This window comes from Zingiber officinale, chromosome 3B (assembly GCF_018446385.1).
Source record: "Zingiber officinale cultivar Zhangliang chromosome 3B, Zo_v1.1, whole genome shotgun sequence".
Taxonomy (NCBI): Eukaryota; Viridiplantae; Streptophyta; class Magnoliopsida; order Zingiberales; family Zingiberaceae; genus Zingiber; species Zingiber officinale.
The window spans coordinates 20,888,160-20,907,812 of record NC_055991.1 but is presented as its reverse complement, the minus strand read 5'-3'; the positions used below and the strand labels follow the sequence as shown (position 1 = coordinate 20,907,812).

At 38.4% G+C, this 19,653-nt stretch overlaps 1 protein-coding gene and 2 pseudogenes across 1 annotated transcript; all 3 read left to right on the top strand.

Annotated features, from left to right (window-relative positions):
• The first annotated feature begins 16,338 nt into the window (after window positions 1–16,338).
• Window positions 16,339–19,312, top strand: LOC122054735 (F-box/LRR-repeat protein At3g48880-like). The gene is made up of 3 exons (XM_042616173.1): window positions 16,339–16,483; window positions 18,568–18,841; window positions 18,925–19,312. Exons 1-3 carry the CDS (start codon window positions 16,339–16,341, stop codon window positions 19,310–19,312), a joined length of 807 nt encoding a protein of 268 aa, XP_042472107.1.
• Window positions 17,932–18,076, top strand: LOC121968728 (annotated as a pseudogene).
• On the top strand, window positions 18,081–18,256 carry LOC121968730 (annotated as a pseudogene).
• Window positions 19,313–19,653: the final 341 nt, after the last annotated feature.

Below are 19,653 nucleotides of genomic sequence, written 5' to 3'. Positions count from 1 at the left end.
CACACTCACACTAGACTCATTTCAAGAATGAGTCATAATGGTCTAGTTAAAGGTTTACCAAAACTAAAATTCATTGAAAATTCTATCTGTAATGCTTGTCAACAGGGAAAACAAACTAAGTCAACACACAAATCAACAAATCTTGAAAGAACCAGCTCCTTACTTGAGCTCCTTCACCTTGACTTATTTGATTCACATGGAGCTAAGTCACTAAGCAAGAACCAGTATTGCTTAGTAATAATTGATGACTACTCTAGATTTTCATGGGTAAAATTACTAAAAACTAAAGATGAAACCTATGAAATATTTAGTAACTTTTGTAAATTAATAGAAAATGAAAAAGATACTAAAATTAAAAGAATAAGAAGTGATCACGGAGGGGAATTTGAAAATCATAAATTTACCCAATTTTGTAAAATAAATGGATATCAACATGAATTTTCATGTCCTAGAACCCCCCAACAAAATGGTCTAGTGGAACGTAAAAATAGAACTCTACAAGAAGCCGCTAGAACCATGTTAAATGAATATAATTTAAATCACCAATTCTGGGCAGAAGCAATAAATACTGCAAATCATATTCAAAACCGAATTTTGATCAACAAATTTCACAAGAAAACCCCTTATGAACTATATTATCATAAAATTCCTAACTTAAATTATTTAAAAGTATTTGGATGTAAAGTTCACATTTTAAATACTAAAGATTATTTAAGAAAATTCACACCCAAATCTAACAAAGGAATATTTTTAGGATACTCCTCAAACAGTCGAGCCTATAGAGTCTACAATCAAAACACCTTAAAAGTTGAAGAAACAACTAATATAATATTTGATGAAGAAAATAATCTACCAAATATAAATGAGAATGTTGATATTGATCCAAGAAATATAGAAGATGATGAAATTCAACCAAATCTTAATAAACCAGAGGAACCAGCCCCTGACCCACTTATAAGACCAACTAGGGCCAGCACCTCTCACCCATCTGATCAAATTTTGGGTGATCCAAATCTAGGAGTCAGAACTAGATCCTCCTATAGAATCCCTAATTTCTAAAATCGAACCAAAAACAATAGAAGAAGCACTACCTGACCCGGACTGGATCATAGCTATGCAGGAAGAGTTAGCCCAATTTGAGAGAAATCAAGTCTGGGAACTTGTATCTAAACCCTCAAATAAATCAATAATCGATACAAAATGGGTATTTAGAAACAAGCTAGATGATCAAGGCGAAATAATTAGAAATAAGGCTAGGCTTGTAGCTAAAGGATTTAGCCAAGTTGAAGGTTTGGACTATGATGAAACCTATGCCCCAGTAGCTAGGCTCGAATCCATTAGAATGTTGTTAGCCTATGCAGCAAACAAAGGATTTAAACTATACCAAATGGATGTCAAGTCAGCATTCTTAAATGGATTTATTAAGGAGGAAGTATATGTAAGCCAACCCCTAGGATTTGAGGACTTGGGATATCCTAATCATGTATTTAAGTTAAAAAAGGCCTTGTACGGACTTAAACAAGCCCCTAGGGCATGGTATGAACGATTATCAAATCACTTAATATCCAAAGGTTTCAACCAAGGTCAAATAGATCCAACTCTATTTGTAAAATCAGAAAAAGACATCTTCATAGCTCAAATCTATGTTGATGATATAATTTTTGGATCAAATAACTCTAAATTTTTAAAAGAATTTATTAGATTAATGGAAAATGAATTTGAAATGAGTATGGTTGGTGAACTTAATTTTTTCTTAGGTTTACAAATAAAACAAACTAAAGATGGAATATACATTTATCAAACTAAATATGCAAAGGAATTAATTAAAAAATTCTGCATGGAAAATTCAAAAATAATAAATACTCCAATGGCCACCAACATTAACATAGACTCTGACCCTGAAGGAAAACCAGTAGATCCAAAGTACTATAGGAGTGCCATAGGAAGCTTGCTTTACCTAACTGCAAACCGACCCGACATATTATTTGCGGTTGGTATGTGGGCAAGATACCAATCTTGTGCAAAAGAGTCACATTTAACCTATGTTAAAAGAATACTTAGGTACATTAAAGGTACTCTAAATATAGGACTCTGGTACCCTAGAACTTGCACCTTTGACCTTCTTGGCTATTCTGACTCGGATTACGCCGGATGCAAGTTAGATAGAAAAAGCACAAGTGGTAGTTGTCAATTTCTAGGACAATGCCTAGTAAGTTGGTCAAGTAGAAAGCAACATTGTGTTGCTTTATCTACCACTGAAGCTGAATATATAGCCTTAGGTGAATGCACATCTCAATTGCTTTGGATGATGCACACTCTTAAAGACTATCAACTGAACTATCATAACACAAAAATCTCAATTGATAATATAAGTTCCATAAATTTAACAAAAAACCCAATTCATCACTCAAGGACTAAACATATAGAAGTGAAGCACCATTTTGTAAGGGATCATGTAGCTAAGGGTGATATTATACTCAACTATGTTGAGTCAAAATCAAATCTAGCTGACATCTTCACAAAACCCTTACCTGAACTTGAGTTCAGCTCACTTAGAAGACAAATAGGAATGTGTTGGGTAGAATAGACAATGTTTTTAAATTGATTTATCATTTGCTTTTAAAATTCTAGGAAAATACTTATTTCAAAATTCCAATTTCTTAGAAGTTTCAAAAAAATTTGGATTAAGCCTAGGTTTTCCCCCTAGAAAACATGTTCCTCTAGCTTTAAGCCAGAGCATCTCACAAACACCTAGGTCTACCTTGCTTGTGTTTTAAAAAAAAAAACTTAGAATGGCGTGAGATGCATAGGGTACAGCCTGGACTCAGGAATGCTTATATTTGTGCATCAATATGAGTCTGGGCGTTAAACACATCATAAATAATAATCAAGTCAAGTCTTCCAGCTCTAGCCAACTCTAAGTGGACCAAATGGACTTAATTTGACTAACCATGTGAAAGCTACTGCCCTCTAGGCAATCAGCAAGTAGCTAAAGGTTAGACAATTGGGAAAAGTGTGTTTCAATTTTTTTAAGCATAATTGTACTTTAAGGTTCTAATCAAATTACCTTACCTGATTATTTTAAGGCTCTGATACTTAATCAAATTAAACTCAATAACTTAATTTGACTCATGCTTGGACTAGAAAACAAACTACTGCTACTCCCTCTGTCATAAAACTAAATATTTTTCTTTAATATCAAAGTTTCTTCAAAATGAGTATTCAAATATTTTCAAATCTAGTCACCTTTTTATAACATTTTAAAGTTATTTTTTTTAATGACCCTCATATTTTATAACTGCTAAGCAAATCCTTTTATTGAAAATTCAAGTACTCATATTTTCAAAGTTAGTTTTAAGACTATTTTAACAAGACTTAGTTAGATTGTACTCTAAACTTAGTTACTTGGCAAAATATTTTTTCAATACAAATCATTTCGAAGCTGAGTATATAGCTAAGTATTTTCAAATTTGGCAAATTCCAAAACTCAAAAAGCTAAGTCGTTTTTGCTAAGAAGAAAATTGTTCTTTTTCCCTCTTTTGAAAATTTTCCTTCAGAAAAATACAAATCTACTCTCAAACTGGTTTATTTTTGATATATGGCAAAGGGGGAGAGTAGGTAAATTAAAGTTAAAGGAAAAGGAAAATTCAAAGCAGAGAGTAGGTAAATTAAAGTTAAAGGAAAATTCAAAGCAGAGAGTAGGTAAAGTAAAGTTAAATTCAAGTATTTAATAAAAGGAGGGCTTTTATTAAGGGGGAGTCTTATATTACAAAGTTAAAAGTTTCCAGCTTAACTGTTATTGCATTTGAAGTTTATTTACTTAAGCTTGGTTAACTTTATACAGTTATTACATATGTTGTTTTTTCTTAACTTTGAATTACGTGTTGCCATAATCAAAAAGGGGGAGATTGTTGGTGCGAGAAGCATCCGACGATCGAACCTAAGTTTTGATAATGGAAAAGGATTCAAAGTTAAGGTGCTTTGTTGTCTGACAGCTTTTACTGAGTGTTTCAGGAAAGTCCTAACTGCAGTTAGGCAAGGCAAAACCCTAGGGGGTGGTAACCCTTGTTGGATCGAGATCGCGCTAGAGGGGGGGTGAATAGCGCTCGCGGCTATTTTTGTCGTATCGGAAACGTAAAACTACCAAAGTAAATATACGCAGCGGAAGTAAAGAATGCAATCACAGAAGAACACAGATAGTTTTACTTCGTTCGGAGCCTAGGTCGACTCCTACTCGAAGGCCCGCGATCCTTGATCGCTTTCGGTGGGCAACACTTATAAGTACGAAAAGGAGTACAAGATTTACAATCAGTACAATAATTAAAAACAAGTTTACCGACGACAGAATCGTAATCTCGAAGCTCCTGGTCGTCGTGGACTTGTAACAGCACTTCAGGGTCGTTGAATGAGCAGCACGCAGCACAAGGATTGCTTGGAAGTTGTATCTTGAAGCTGCTGGTCGAGACCCCTTATAAAGGGGGTTCAAGGCGCCTTACACTGTTCACCAAGGCGCCTTGAACGAGCCGAGTCACCCGCGTGGATCAGCACAGACCTGGTCGAACTTTGTTTAAGGCGCCTTCACCTATCCAAGGCGCCTTCAACCTCGGTTCAAGGCGCCTTGAACCCCATTCAAGGCGCCTCCTCAGGTTTTGCACCCGAGGCGCCCCAAGCTCCATGGAGGCGCCTCGGACATTCATCCGAGTCCTTCTTTGTGTTTTTGGTACCGCAAGTATGTTAATCCAAAGATACCGCAACACAAAGTTAACACAACATAATAGTATGAATATGAAATTATGATAGTCTCCGGACGTCTGACTTCGGGTTTCCAACCGAAACCCTAGGTCGACCCGACGCCACTCCCTCTACGGGAACGCGTCCTCACCTACTCCTCTCGGGAGATTTTACTGCCGACGATCCTCCAGATCGGACTTTGCTCGGACTCGATGCTCCGGACTTTCAACATCCGCCACCGCCGCCTCAGACTTTCTCACCGGTTCATGACACGGGACTTTCCACCTAGGGTTACCACCCCTAGGACTTTTGCCTCAAGCCATCGACCGCCAAGACTTTCCCATAGGGTTACCACCCCTATGACCTAGGGTTACCACCCCTAGGGTTTTACCTTGCCTAACCGCAGCTAGGACTTTCTCCACCTAAACAAAAGTCGTCCGATAACAAAGCACCTTAACTTTGAATCCTTTGCCATTATCAAAACTTAGGTTCGATCGTCAGATGCTTCCCGCACCAACAATCTCCCCCTTTTTGATTATGGCAACACGTAATTCAAAGTTAAGAAAAACAACATATGTAATAACTGCATAAAGTTAACCAAGCTTAAGTAAATAAACTTCAAATGCAATAGAGGTTAAGCTGGAAACTTTGAACTTTGACATATTAGACTCCCCCTTAATAAAAGCCCTCCTTTTATCAAATACTTTGAATTTTAATTTACCTACTCTCTGCTTTTATTAAATACTTTGATTTTTCCATTAACTTTAAATCTACTCTCCCCCTTTGCCATATATCAAAAAATAAACTAGTTTGAAAGTAGATTTGTATTTTTCTGAAGGAAAATTTTCAAAAGAGGGAAAAAGAACAAAAAACGATTTAGCTTTTTGAGTTTTGGGATTTTCTAAATTTGAAAATACTTAGCTATATATTCAGCTTCAAAATGATTTGTATTGAGAAAATATTTTGCCAAATAGCTAAGTTTAGAGTACAATCTAACTAAGTGTAGTAAACATATTCTTAAAATTAACTAAGTTTGAAGATATGAGTATTTGAATTTTCAATAAAATGTTTTTAATAAAAAGTTTTGCTTAGAAGTTATAAAATTTGAGGTCACTTTAAAATGTTATAATTAGTTTACTAGATTTGAAAAATAGTTGAATATTCAATTTCATGGTCAAGTTTTTGAAAAAAACTGTAAATGAGTTTTGAATACTCATTGTGAAGAAAATTAACAAAATATTTATTTTTAGGGCAGAGGGAGTAGTAGGAGTTTGTTTTCAGTCCAAGCATGAGTCAAATTAAATTATTAAGTTTAATTTGATTAAGTATCAAAGCCCTAAAATAATCAGGTAAAGTAATTTGATTAGAACCGTAAAGTATAATCATGCTTAAATTGAAACACACTTTTCCCAACTGTCTAACCTTTAGCTACTTGCTGATTGCCTAGAGGGCAGTAGCTTTCACATGGTTAGTCAAATTAAGTCCTTTTGGTCCAGTTAGATTTGTCTAGAGCTGGAAGACTTGACTTGATTAATATTTATGATGTGTTTAACGCCCAGACTCATATTGATGCACAAATATAAGCATTCCTGAGTCCAGGCTGTACCCTATGCATCTCACGCCATTCTAAGTTTTTCAAACACAAGTAAGGTAGACCTAGGTGCTTGTGAGATGCTCTGGCTTTAATCTAGGGGAACATGATTTCTAGAGGAAAACTTAGGCTAGTTCCAAATGTTGAAAATTCTAAGAAATTGGAATTTTGAAATAAGTATTTTCCTAGAAATTTAAAAGCAAATGATAACCAAACATTGTCTATTCTACCCAGCACATTCCTATTTGTCTTCTAAGTGCGCTGAACTCAAGTTCAGGTAAGGGTTTTGTGAAGATGTCAGCTAGATTTGATTTTGACTCAACATAGTTGAGTGTAATGTCACCCTTAGCTACATGATCCCTTACAAAATGGTGCTTTACTTCTATATGTTTAGTCCTTGAGTGATGAATTGGGTTTTTTGTTAAATTTATGGAACTTATATTATCAATTGAGATTTTTGTGTTATGATAGTTCAGTTGATAGTCTTTAAGAGTGTGCATCATCCAAAGCAATTGAGATGTGCATTCACCTAAGGCTATATATTCAGCTTCAGTGGTAGACAAAGCCACACAATGTTGCTTTCTACTTGACCAACTTACTAGGCATTGTCCTAGAAATTGACAACTACCACTTGTGCTTTTTCTGTCTAACTTGCATGCGTAATCCGAGTCAGAATAGCCAAGAAGGTCAAAGGTGCAAGTTCTAGGGTACCAGAGTCCTATATTTAGAGTACCTTTAATGTACCTAAGTATTCTTTTAACATAGGTTAAATGTGACTCTTTTGCACAAGACTGGTATCTTGCGCACATACCAACTGCAAATAATATGTCGGGTCAGCTTCCTATGGCACTCCTATAGTACTTTGGGTCTACTGGTTTGCCTTCAGGGTCAGAGTCTATGTTAATGTTGGTTGCCATGGGTGTATTTATTATTTTTGAATTTTCCATGCAGAATTTTTTAATTAATTCCTTTGCATATTTAGTTTGATAAATATATATTCCATCTTTAGTTTGTTTTATTTGTAAGCCTAAGAAAAAATTAAGTTCACCAACCATGCTCATTTCGAATTCATTTTCCATTAATTTTTTAAATTCTTTTAAAAATTTAGAGTTATTTGATCCAAAAATTATATCATCAACGTAGATTTGAGCTATGAAGATGTCTTTGTCTACAGTTTTTACAAATAGAGTTGGATCTATTTGACCTTGGTTGAAACCTTTGGATATTAAGTGATTTGACAATCGTTCATACCATGCCCTAGGGGCTTGTTTAAGTCCGTACAAGGCCTTTTTTAACCTAAATACATGATTAGGATATCCTAAGTCCTCAAATCCTGGGGGTTGGCTTACATATACTTCCTCCTTAATAAATCCATTTAAGAATGCTGACTTGACATCCATTTGGTATAGTTTAAATCCTTTGTTTGCTGCATAGGCTAACAACATTCTAATGGATTCTAGTCTAGCTACTGGGGCATAGGTTTCATCATAGTCCAAACCTTCAACTTGGCTGAATCCTTTAGCTACAAGCCTAGCCTTATTTCTAATTATTTCGCCTTGATCATCTAGCTTGTTTCTAAATACCCATTTTGTATCGATTATTGATTTATTTGAGGGTTTAGATACAAGTTCCCAGACTTGATTTCTCTCAAATTGGGCTAACTCTTCCTGCATAGCTATGATCCAGTCCGGGTCAGGTAGTGCTTCTTCTATTGTTTTTGGTTCGATTTTAGAAATTAGGATGTGAATTCTGTAGGAGGATCTAGTTCTTACCCCTAGATTTGGATCACCCAAAATTTGATCAGATGGGTGAGAGGTACTGACCCTAGTTGGTCTGATAAGTGGGTCAGGGGCTGGTTCCTCTGGTTTATGAAGATTTGGTTGAATTTCATCATCTTCTATATTTCTTGGATCAATATCAACATTCTCATTTATATTTGGTAGATTTTCTTCATCAAATATTATATTAGTTGTTTCTTCAACTTTTAGGGTGTTTTGATTGTAGACTCTATAGGCTCGACTGTTTGAGGAGTATCCTAAAAATATTCCTTTGTTAGATTTGGGTGTGAATTTTCTTAAATAATCTTTAGTGTTTAAAATGTGAACTTTACATCCAAATACTTTTAAATAATTTAAGTTAGGAATTTTATGATAATATAGTTCATAAGGGGTTTTCTTGTGAAATTTGTTGATCAAAATTCGGTTTTGATTTATTGCTTCTGCCCAGAATTGGTGATTTAAGTTATATTCATTTAACATGGTTCTAGCGACTTCTTGTAGGGTTCTATTTTTACGTTCCACCGGACCATTTTGTTGGGGGTTCTAGGACATGAAAATTCATGTTGATATCCATTTATTTTACAAAATTGGGTAAATTTATGATTTTCAAATTCCTCCGTGATCACTTCTTATTCTTTTAATTTTAGTATCTTTTCATTTTCTATTAATTTACAAAAGTTACTAAATATTTCATAGGTTTCATCTTTAGTTTTTAGAATTTTACCCATGAAAATCTAGAGTAGTCATCAATTATTACTAAGCAATACTGGTTCTTGCTTAGTGACTTAGCTCCATGTGAATCAAATAAGTCAAGGTGAAGGAGCTCAAGTAAGGAGCTGGTTCTTTCAAGATTTGTTGATTTGTGTGTTGACTTAGTTTGTTTTCCTTGTTGACAAGCATTGCAGATTGAATTTTCAATGAATTTTAGGTTTGGTAAACCTTTAACTAGACCATTATGACTCATTTTTGAAATGAGTCTAGTGTGAGTGTGACACAATCTTCTGTGCCACAAAGCAGTTTCCTCTTCTTGTGTTAGAAAACACTTTGTTGAGGATGTTGGTAGATTAATTGAATACATATTATTTATCCTAAGTCCCTTAAGTAGGATTTCAGGATTTTCAATGTTTTTAACTAAACACCTGGTTTTGTCAAAAGTTACTAAGTATCCGCTATCACACAATTGACTTATACTTAGTAAATTAAACTTGAAATTTTCAACTAAAAGGACTTTTCGAATAATAAAATCGGAGTTGAGTTCGATATTACCTCTTCCGATTACCTTAAGTTGACCTTCGTTACCGAATGCAACTGATCCTAAGTTTTTTTTCAATTTATCTCCAGTCATGTGTCTGGAGCAGCCACTATCCAACATCCATTGATCCAATTCCTACATAGGAAGTGGTTGAATTGTTTTAATGGATTTCACGATAGTTAAATTGAAGTAAACTTGTTAGAGATAAATTTTGAAATTGAAAATAATTTTGAAATTTAAGTTTAAAATAATTTTGAAATTGAGTTTTAAAAATAATTTTGAAATTGAGTTTTAAAATAATTTTGAAGTTGAGTTTTAAAATAATTTTGAAATTGAGTTTTAAAAATAATTTTGAAATTGAGTTTTAAAAATTATTTTGAAATTGAGTTTAAACATAATTTTGAAATTGAGTTTAAACATAATTTTGAAGTTGAGTTTTAAAAATAATTTTGAAATTGAGTTTCATATAAATTTTGAGATTTGAGTTTTAAAACTTAGTCATCTCACCCGATCTAAGTTTTCAATCAGGGAATCCTATGATTGATGTGAGATGATTTATTGTTGAATTCAGGATTTTGGTTTAACTTGTGTTAGATTCAGGTTTGGCTTTGGGTTCAACAAGTAAGCATTCTTTGGATAAACTTCTGGGCTATGGTGAGTCACAAGGAGCTCATTAAAGTAACCATGCCTTCGAGGTTTTCCAAATAGTCCTACCCATTGAACTTAATACCAATCCTTGGTCTAACTAGTCAGGATTCATTTAAGGGTAGCTTCGGTCAGTTCCACTTGGCCAAATGCACCAGGTCGAAGCCATATCTTCCTAGACATGCGATGCCCAAGCTTCCCTAACGTACTATCATCCAAAAATTTCACCAGTACTGTGGGTCAAGTTAAACCTAGCCCGTTTTAATCTAACCTTAATTACCCTGCCGGGTAATCTACTCTTGTTTTACCCATTTCGGGTAGATTAGGTTTAGTTACCCTGCCGGGTAGTTTAGTTGGGGGTGCCAGCGAGTCTGGATCCTCCATTTTTATTTTCAGTGTTAACTTAATTTCGACTCTTGAATATCTTAACTTGATTTTAATTTTGAGTTTTGAATTGATAATTTAATTTTGAATTTTGAATTTTAAATTTAATTTTAGTTTTAAATTTCGAATTTTGAATTTAATTTTTAATTTTAAATTTCGAATTTTGAGTTTAATTTTTAATTTTGAATTTTGAATTTTAAATTTAATTTTAGTTTTAAATTTCGAATTTTGAATTTAATTTTTTAATTTTAAATTTCGAATTTTGAGTTTAATTTTAGTTTTAAATTTTGAATTTTAAATTTTTAGGATTGTTTTTCGTTTTGCTCCCCCTGGATCATGGCCTCGATATGGTCTATCGAGGTAGTATATTTGATCCTTTGGAACCCAGTATTGGTCAGGTCTAACTTGATTGACCAAGTTAGACTTGGAGACCCATGCTTGGACTGATTTAACACTTTATTTGTTTATTAATGATAAATAAGATCTATATTTACTTTTGTATCCCAGCCCAGTTCTGTTGTAGACGGCTCTTTGTGTCCCAAGAATCAAGTCCAAATTCTTGGAGCCCAAAGTAAACCGTTCTAAGGTATTTTCTAAATCTTTAACCCGATTTGTTAGACTTGAATTTTCTTCCTCAAGTTTTTGAACTTGAGTTGGAAATTCAGTCTGACTCTGGTCAGGTAAGGGTTTGGTGTTAGCCACTTCTTTAAGGACACTTACTTCCTTTAGAAGTGACTTAACCTTCAGGTTTGACTTAGCTAATTTGCGCAATAAATAGCTAACTAAAGTGTTCAACCGGGAGATACTTGGTCCTTCGGAAGCGGATACGGATCCGTGGCTTTGCTCGGACTCGCCTCGGACTCGCTCTCGCATCCGGATTCGACGACTTGGTCCCGGGCTAATGCGAGTAGACTCGTTTGTTCGAGCTCGTCGTTCCTTCGATGAAGATTCGTCCCATGTTGCCTTAAGGACCTTTTTCCTTCTTTGCTTTTGATCTCGTTATCAGGGGGTTTATGTGCCTTTTGGTTACAACCGTAGCATGTAACTTCAAACTTCATCTTTGTATTTTGTGGGCCTTCCTTTGATTTCACTGCCTTCTTTAGATCTCTTTTGTCGAATCCTTTCGTCTTGTAGAGCTTCTTCACGAGATTTACCAGCTCGGTTGTAATGTCACCTTCTTCATCATCGAGTCTGGTTCAGCTTCCGATGCTGGTTTGGTTCTCCGTCGAGGTCTCGGTTCCCGGGTTCGGCTTGTACCTGCAACCAACGCAATACCTTTCTAGTGCATTAGTCTGCTCATGAAGTTCAAATTCACTAAAAGTTCATCTAGTTTTAAAGAAGATAAATCCTTGGAAACTTTGTAGGCATCTACCATTGATGCCCACAATGTATTCCTTGAAACGAGTTTAGGCATACCTTATTACGTCCCGATTTTCTATCTTCCGGCCAATTCCGTGAAGAGAGTTAAGGATGTCTTGTATTCTTGCGTGAAGAGAACTTGCCGTTTCGCCTTCCTGCATTTTTAGATTGTATAATTTATTAAGTAAAAGATCTCTTTTACTTACCTTGGTGTCGTCAGTGCCTTCGTGGAGTTCGATGAGCTTTTCCCGGAGTTCTTTTGCGGAGGAGAATGGACCGACTCTGTTGAGCTCTTCTTTGGTAAGACCACATTGGATGGTGCGGTGGCTTTTGCGTCAGCTTCCACCTTTTGATAAATGCTGGCTCCCAATTTTCACAGGGTGTAGGCTTACCGTCGGTGTTTTGATGATCATCCGGTATGGAATCGATCTTCAGATATATCTCCATTCGCCTTCCAATACCCGAAGTCTTCTCCGGAAAATAGTGGGGGACTAACGGTGCTATATCCTTCTTGTTGGGCCATTTTAGATCTAAAAGAACAAAACAACAAAATCTATTCCAAGACCGAGTCTTGGATTAGTAATGCTGAGTAAAGGATAATAAAAACGAACTCGAGTGGTGTTGCACCTACTTGAGCAAAAGTCGATTCGAGGGAAACAAAATTAGAATATAGCTATAAGGCTAAATTCTAATTCGACTCACGAAAAAAACTGCGAAAAATTTATTTTGAAAGGTGGTTGCACCAATTCAAAACGACCCCGCTCTGAAACCAATTGTTGGATCGAGATCGCGTGAATAGCGCTCGCGGCTATTTTTGTCGTGTCGGAAACGTAAAACTACCAAAGTAAATATACGCAGCGAAGTAAAGAATGCAATCACAGAAGAACACAGATAGTTTTACTTCGTTCGGAGCCTACTCGAAGGCCCGCGATCCTTGATCGCTTCGGTGGGCAACACTTATAAGTACGAAAAGGAGTACAAGATTTACAATCAGTACAATAATTAAAAACAAGTTTACCGACGATCGAACTCGAAGCTCCTGGTCGTCGTGGACTTGTAACAGCACTTCAGGGAGCACGCAACACAAGGATTGCTTGGAAGTTGTATCTTGAAGGCTGGTGAGACCCCTTATAAAGGGTTCAAGCGCCCGTTCACCAGGCGCCGAAATCACCGCGTGGATCGACGGACTGGTCGAACTCTATCGTTTAAGGCGCCTTGACCTATCAGCGCCTTCAACCTCGGATCAGCGCCTTGAACCCCATTCGCCTCACTGGCGCCTCAAGCTCCATGGGCGCCTCGGACCTTATTCATCCGAGTCCTTCTTTGTGTTTTTGGTACCGCAAGTATGTTAATCCAAAGATACCGCAACACAAAGTTAACACAACATAATAGTATGAATATGAAATTATGGTTCCCTCTGTGGGGAACGCGTCCTCACCTACTCCTCTCGGAGTTTTACCTTTTCCAGTACGATCCTCCAGATCGACCGGACTTTGCTCGGCACTCGATGCTCCGGACTTTCTGCTGAACATCCGCTCACCGACCCGTCCAGACTTTCACCCAGTTCGCGACACCGGGACTTTCCACCTAGGGTTACCACCCCTAGGACTTTTGCCTGAAGCCATCGACCCGCCAAGACTAACCCCCTATGACCTAGGGTTACCACCCCCTAGGGTTTTACCTTGCCTAACCGCAGTTAGGACTTTCCTGAAACACTCAGCAAAAGCTGTCAGATAACAAAGCACCTTAACTTTGAATCCTTTGCCATTATCAAAACTTAGGTTCGATCGTCAGATGCTTCCCGCACCAACAACCCTAGGTCATAGGGGGTGGTAACCCTATGAGGAAAGTCTTGGCAGGTCGATGACTTCAGGCAAAAGTCCTAGGGGGTGGTAACCCTAGGTGAAAAGTCCTGGTGTCGTGAACCAGGTGAAAGTCTGAAGCGGATGTTCAGAAAGTCCCGGAAGCATCGGCAAAAGTCCACGATCCGGAGGATCGGCAATGTGTAAATCTCCGAGTGGAGTAGGTGAGGACGCTGATAGGATCGAGTAGCGCGATAGAGGGGGTTCTGTTATCATATTTACTGTGTCTTGTGCTAACTTTGTTTTGCGGTATGTGTTTTGGACTAACACATTTTCATGAACAAAGGAGCAAGTTACAACTCGGATGAATAAGCGGTGTCCGAGGCGCCTCCTGGAGCCAGAAAAGGCGGCGAGGCGCTTGAATGGAGCTCAAGGCACCGGACCGGAGGTTGGCGCCTTGATAGGCATGAAACCAGAATCCACGCGGTGATTCGGCTGTTCAAGCGCCTTGATGAATATAAGGCGCCTGAACCTCTTTATAAGGGGTCTCACCAGCTCTCCATAACTTCTTCCAAGCGATCTTTCGCTACAAGCTGCTCACGAGACGATCTTGAAGTGCTGCAACGACCGGAGCTCGAAATCTTCAGATTACGATATTGTCGTCGGTATAACTTTTTCATTATACTTAACCGTAATACTTGTACTCTTGTCGAGCTTATAGTTGTTGCTCACGAAGCGATCAAGGATCACGGGTGTTCGAGTAGGCTCCGAACGAAGTAAATTCCTTGTCTTTATGTGTTTTTCCTTCCGCTGCGTTAATTACTCTACGAACATTTTACGATTCCGATAATCGAACAAATAGCCGCGAGCGCTATTCACCCCCCCCTCTAGCGCGTCTCGATCCAACAATATTTACAAATGGCATAGAAGAAAGGGTGGATCAGGATCCGCAGATTGGTGGTAAATTGGTCCCTAAAAAAGCATACAAAACCTGGAGGGGGCTTGTTCAGGTGGTCAAAAGCCGAAGGAAGACCAATTTGATAATCGGAGGGAATTTCAAAGGCAACTCTCAAACTCTCAGTATTGCCTCCGTTAAACCTGGACTCAATGGACGTGTACCAAAGCCCAGGGACGGAGATAGGAGGTTGAGAGGAGCTTGCCATTGGGAATAAACGCCAATAAGAAACAACGAAGAAGTTTGATTGAAAGAAAGGATGCTAAGAACAAAGAACAGAGTCGGTTGAAGGGTACATAAAGCTTACTAGAGAGATCGCTACGATCGCCGGAAAGGAAGAAGAACGTAGTGTCGCTGGAAAGTTCGAAGACAAAGACGCAGAGGGAGGAAGATGACGATGCAAGCGAGGTTTATAAACCTAGTGGTCGATCGACCTTAGCTATCCAATCCAAAGCTATGAAAACCTAGAAACAAATCCCATCGTTGATTTTGAAAAGGCGCACGTCTCATTACAAGAGAATATCTACCTGTCACATCGAGCGTGCGATGGCAGTAGGGGACATGTATCCTTTGGTCACTGGATAACATTTAATGAGCTTAATTAAAAAGGTATGACCGCGTGCTCGACCATAACTATCAGGGCACATGGCTGAACCTGGCAATGGAAAAATGAAGCTAAGCGACGTTGGCTTGTAGGCCGATCAGCGATTAAAGACCAAGCATAGTCCAATTGTCCCCTAGAACATATGGGCTGAATGGACCTTAATGTTGCTAAAGACACTTGTTGTTCAGTTAGTCGGACTTGCAGCCTCCTTCGACTAGACTTGAAGGGGAGGCTTGTGATGCGACGGTGAGGTGGAGCCCACATGGTACGAGTCAACGACCATGATGGAGGTCAAAGTCAAAACGGTCAATGTCAGGGCTTAGAGGCTCAACCGCGTTGCTCGAGCGAGATGGGGCTACATAGGTCGATCGGAGGAACTGCTGTCCGGTCAGTCGACTGGAGGAAACAACGTCTGGTGAGCCCGATCAGTAGATGAGCGGGCCGAACTAGCCACCCGTCTAGCTTGGTGTATGCCATTGATAGTGAAAAATAAACCTGTATAATAAAAGAGGAAAAAATGGATACTTCATAAGGGGAAGAAAAAATAAAAGAGAACACTCCATCTATCATTGAATGCGGAGAAGTCAAGATAAAAATGTCTTCTGTCTGCAATCAATATCATTAAATAGGGGCATATGAAGGGTCACTAAAATAGGTATAAAAGAGTATGATAAGTATGAAGAAAGGTAACTTGGATCCCGGCCTCTATTATACTTTCAATTCCTCTCCTTCTATTTCTAACTTGAGCGTCGGAGGGCCAACGCCAAGGACCCCTTCCCTGGTTTGGATTGTTCTGCAGATAGGAGCGAGGTCTTTATCCAGTCAGCGGAACCGCCACCTCCCCAACTTTCTAACTTCACGCTCTTAGACAGGATTAATTAGGATGGATGAAGATGGTTTGTCTAGGTTTTACCCAAGAAGGGAAAACACTCTCCCAAGGAGGGGGATAAAGCCTTTGGTCCAAGAGGATTCAAGCAGGGGTTTGCTTGACCCTTTTATACTTCCCCCAAATTGTCCAGATCTGTAGATTTATTAGGTTCTGAAAAAATTATTTTTTTAAACCTTAAACCCAGTTTTGTTGAGTTGAGCCCTAAATCAAAGTTGTAGATCTTGAAATTATCTACATTTTCATAGGTGGTACAACTTGTGGTTCAAACTTAACCAAAAGTTATGACTGTTTGAATTTTGGTCTGCAGTGTAGTCCAAGGCTGGCACGACCTCGTGCCGGTTGGCGCGGATGCCCATGTTTAGCTCTGGAAAATTGCCAAAAATGAGCACGGTCATGCCCATCGACACACCCAAGCCGTGGTGGAAGCTGTTGGCCTCATTTTGGAACTATTTTGTGCCCAATTTCTTTCATATGAACACGTTCATGTCATCGGGCATTGTCAGAGTGTGTTCCTTGATTAAAATTTTATTTTGATGGTCTTTTGAATCCTTTTCTTCATGGACACTTCAATGTTTAGCTCGATTATGAGGCTCGATGATGAAACATGATTAGTCCATGTTGAGCCTTTTTCACTTAATTCTTCATCTTTCTTGGCCGTAGGAGCACACCCGTGTCATCGAACATGGCTAGAGCGTGCTCCTTACTCCAACTTCACGTTCCAAGGGATTTATGTTCCAGAAATCACGTCCTATAAATGAAAATAAGCAAAGATCAGTTCTCCGAATCAAAAAGAGTAAAAGTAATATAATGAAACACAAATAGATGAAATCATGATATATATATGCTCATAAAATATAATAGGATGTGTGTCAAACTACGATAAAAGACTTATATAAAATGCACAAATCAACGGCCGATGCTAGAAAACTTTCTTCCATCGCCATGACTCCGGAGGATTTGAAAGGCACAGCACCACCATAGTGTAGGAGCAAGAAATTGAAATTTCTTAGGCATCATTCTTGTTTGACAATTATGCTAGAAGCCCACATGTCTTCGTCCTTATAAGATCCTCACTTTCTAAATACTCAGTGGGCATCTTGTTTTTCTATTATAGTCTCTCCCTTACTCCATGGGTATTTGAAAGTCGAGGTATCAAGGCAGATACTTAATTGATAGCTCCCTCACAAGTTTGAGTCAGCGACTCGAAAGCTTCACTTAGCGAACAGAGAAATGCCAATCAGTGGGAGCAATATTTCAATTGGCTTCAATTAAATCTGATCGGCAACTCCAAGCAAAATCCATACGATAATCTGCATTCTATCGGCGATTTCCATCCAATAGCCTCACTTCTGGAAATGCCCAATTGGCAGCTACACAAACCGATTGGAAAAATTTTCCAAACGGGAAAATCGATCAGTAGCCCACTCCAATGGACATTCTCCTGAACGGCCAACAACTTGGCAAATTTCAAATGACGATTCCGATTACCCCGATCAGCATATAAAAGAAAAAGAAAAATATCTTACTATTTTATTAAGAATATCCCTCCTTACTAATTAATTTTGATGAAGCCTAAAATAAAATTACATTAATATCCTTTTTTCTTTTCATGCTAAAAATAATTTTAAATTTATTAGTAATTTCCACAAACGCATCAATCAAGGATCTAGGGTTCAAACTCAGCTGCAGTGTATTATTGGAAATTTTTCTCATTAATCAATCAGTAATCTAGAATTCGAGGTTGTGGAGTAATAATGAAAAATTTTCTCATTAATCAATCAAGAATCCAGAGTTTGAGACTCAACGACAGCATATTATTGAGAATTTTTCTCATTAATCAATTAAAATTTTAGAGTTTTCTTTAGTCCCACATCTTAGAATTAGTAACACTGCGAACAGAGAAGCTTCTATAAATACCTTGGACCAGCGATGTTAGAAAACATACTTTTCTTGTTTTTTTTAGCTAAGATCAAGTATGATATTAAATTAATTTTTTATAAGGACAAGTCTGTTATAGTAGCTTGCTGTTGAGATTATTGAGTGTCACCTTAGCATTCCACTATTGTATGAGTCTAATGCACCCTTACCTAATTTATTGGTAGTCTTTTGGTTAACATTAATTGTAGTATTTGTTCTTATCAATTTAATATCTGATATAAAGAATTAAATTATTTTTTTATAAAGGAGAGTTCGTTATTCCACTACAAGAAAAACCCTTATAGACATCGGTGGAACAACAACGGTTTTAAGCAAAAACCGATGTCTTTGAGTATTTTACACTGATTTTTCTAAAAACTGGTGTCTATGAGCGCAGATTTTCGCTCATAGACATCGGTTTTTTAGCTGGTGTCTATGAGCACCTTTTTTTTTTGTTAATAGACACCGGTTTTAACAGCGGTTTTTAAAACCCGGTGTTAATGAACAAAAAATAATAATTTAATTTTTTCACCAGCCAAAATTTACAACACTTCACAAAATTCCCTCCAAACCTAAACCAATATCGTGCCCCTTCTCTCAGCCTAAACCTAAACCTCAGCCTCATCTCCCTCTTCCCCTTCCGCCGCCTCGCCCTCGGAGATCTCGCCGTCGCCGTCCCCTTCGTCTGCAAGTCCTGGTACCGCGCCTCCCTCGACCCTAGCTGCTGGCGCCGCCTCAACTTCCGCTCCCTCGATTTCACACCCTGGAGCCCTTTCTCCCGCGCCTTTGCGCTCCGCTACTGCCTCCACTCCCCCCTCTCCTTCTCCGCCTTCCTCCGTTTCGCCCTCCACTGCTCCCGCGGCGTCGTCGACCAACTCGCCTTCCCCCTTTCCTCTGCCGTCTCCATCCACGACCTCGCCTATGCCTCTGTCAAGTGAGTCTACGCCTCCTTCTGGTTTCGTCGCCCTCATCACTCACTACCTGTTCGACGAATTTGCTCATCGATTATTAGCGCAGATGCCTGAGATTGAAGGCGCTGGCTTTGCCGGACAACCTGATGCTGGAGGACGACCTTCGAATCTCGGAGCTGGTGCGGCGGTGGAAGGATCTGGAGCATCTAGAGATGGAGATAGTTGGCATCTTCGCCCCGCCCATCCTCTCTTTCTCGCGCTCCTGCAATCTGTCCTTTGCTATCCCCATCTCCCTCCCCAAACCTTTGTCTTTCGCCACCTCTTCCCTCCCGCGCCTTCACTCACCTCCCTCGCGAAACCCGGGGCCTTTCCGTGCCCAAGTTAGTGTCTCTGCTGCTCAGAAGACAAAAGATAGGTTGCCAGCCAACCTCATTGTGACGGAGACCAAAGGGCCTCACTCCATTGTCTGTACCTTTCCTTTTTCTACCTTCTAAATCGTTTTTACTTCTAATTGATCTGATAGTCAAGTGGAAGTGGTAGTCTTGCTTCAAGGCTATAATTTTCTTACTTTCTACCTATCTTCTTGTATAATTTGGAAATATGTTTGTTTGTTCATCTGGCAATTAAAATGAAGAGGCAATCTTGCTTCAAGGCTATAGCTTTCTTGCTATCTCTCTTCCCCTTGCCTGAGTGCATTCAATCGATTGTTAGTCCTACAAGTTCACGAGAATCAATTTGTCCAGGAAGTATGGTTATGTCAATTCCCTGATAGCTCATCTTATTTGCAGATTAGGTTAAGTGTAGAAGTTCCTCCAGCAATAAGCCAAGAATGTTA

Excerpts from the sequence above, each read along its gene's own strand:
- LOC122054735 (XM_042616173.1), top strand. The coding sequence starts at position 16,339 with ATGCCCATGTTTAGCTCTGGAAAATTGCCAAAAATGAGCACGGTCATG. Across the intron at positions 16,484-18,567 it reads GAACACGTTCATGTCATCGG|ATCTCGCCGTCGCCGTCCCC; the intron begins GCATTGTCAGAG and ends TCGCCCTCGGAG. Across the intron at positions 18,842-18,924 it reads CTCGCCTATGCCTCTGTCAA|ATGCCTGAGATTGAAGGCGC; the intron begins GTGAGTCTACGC and ends TTATTAGCGCAG.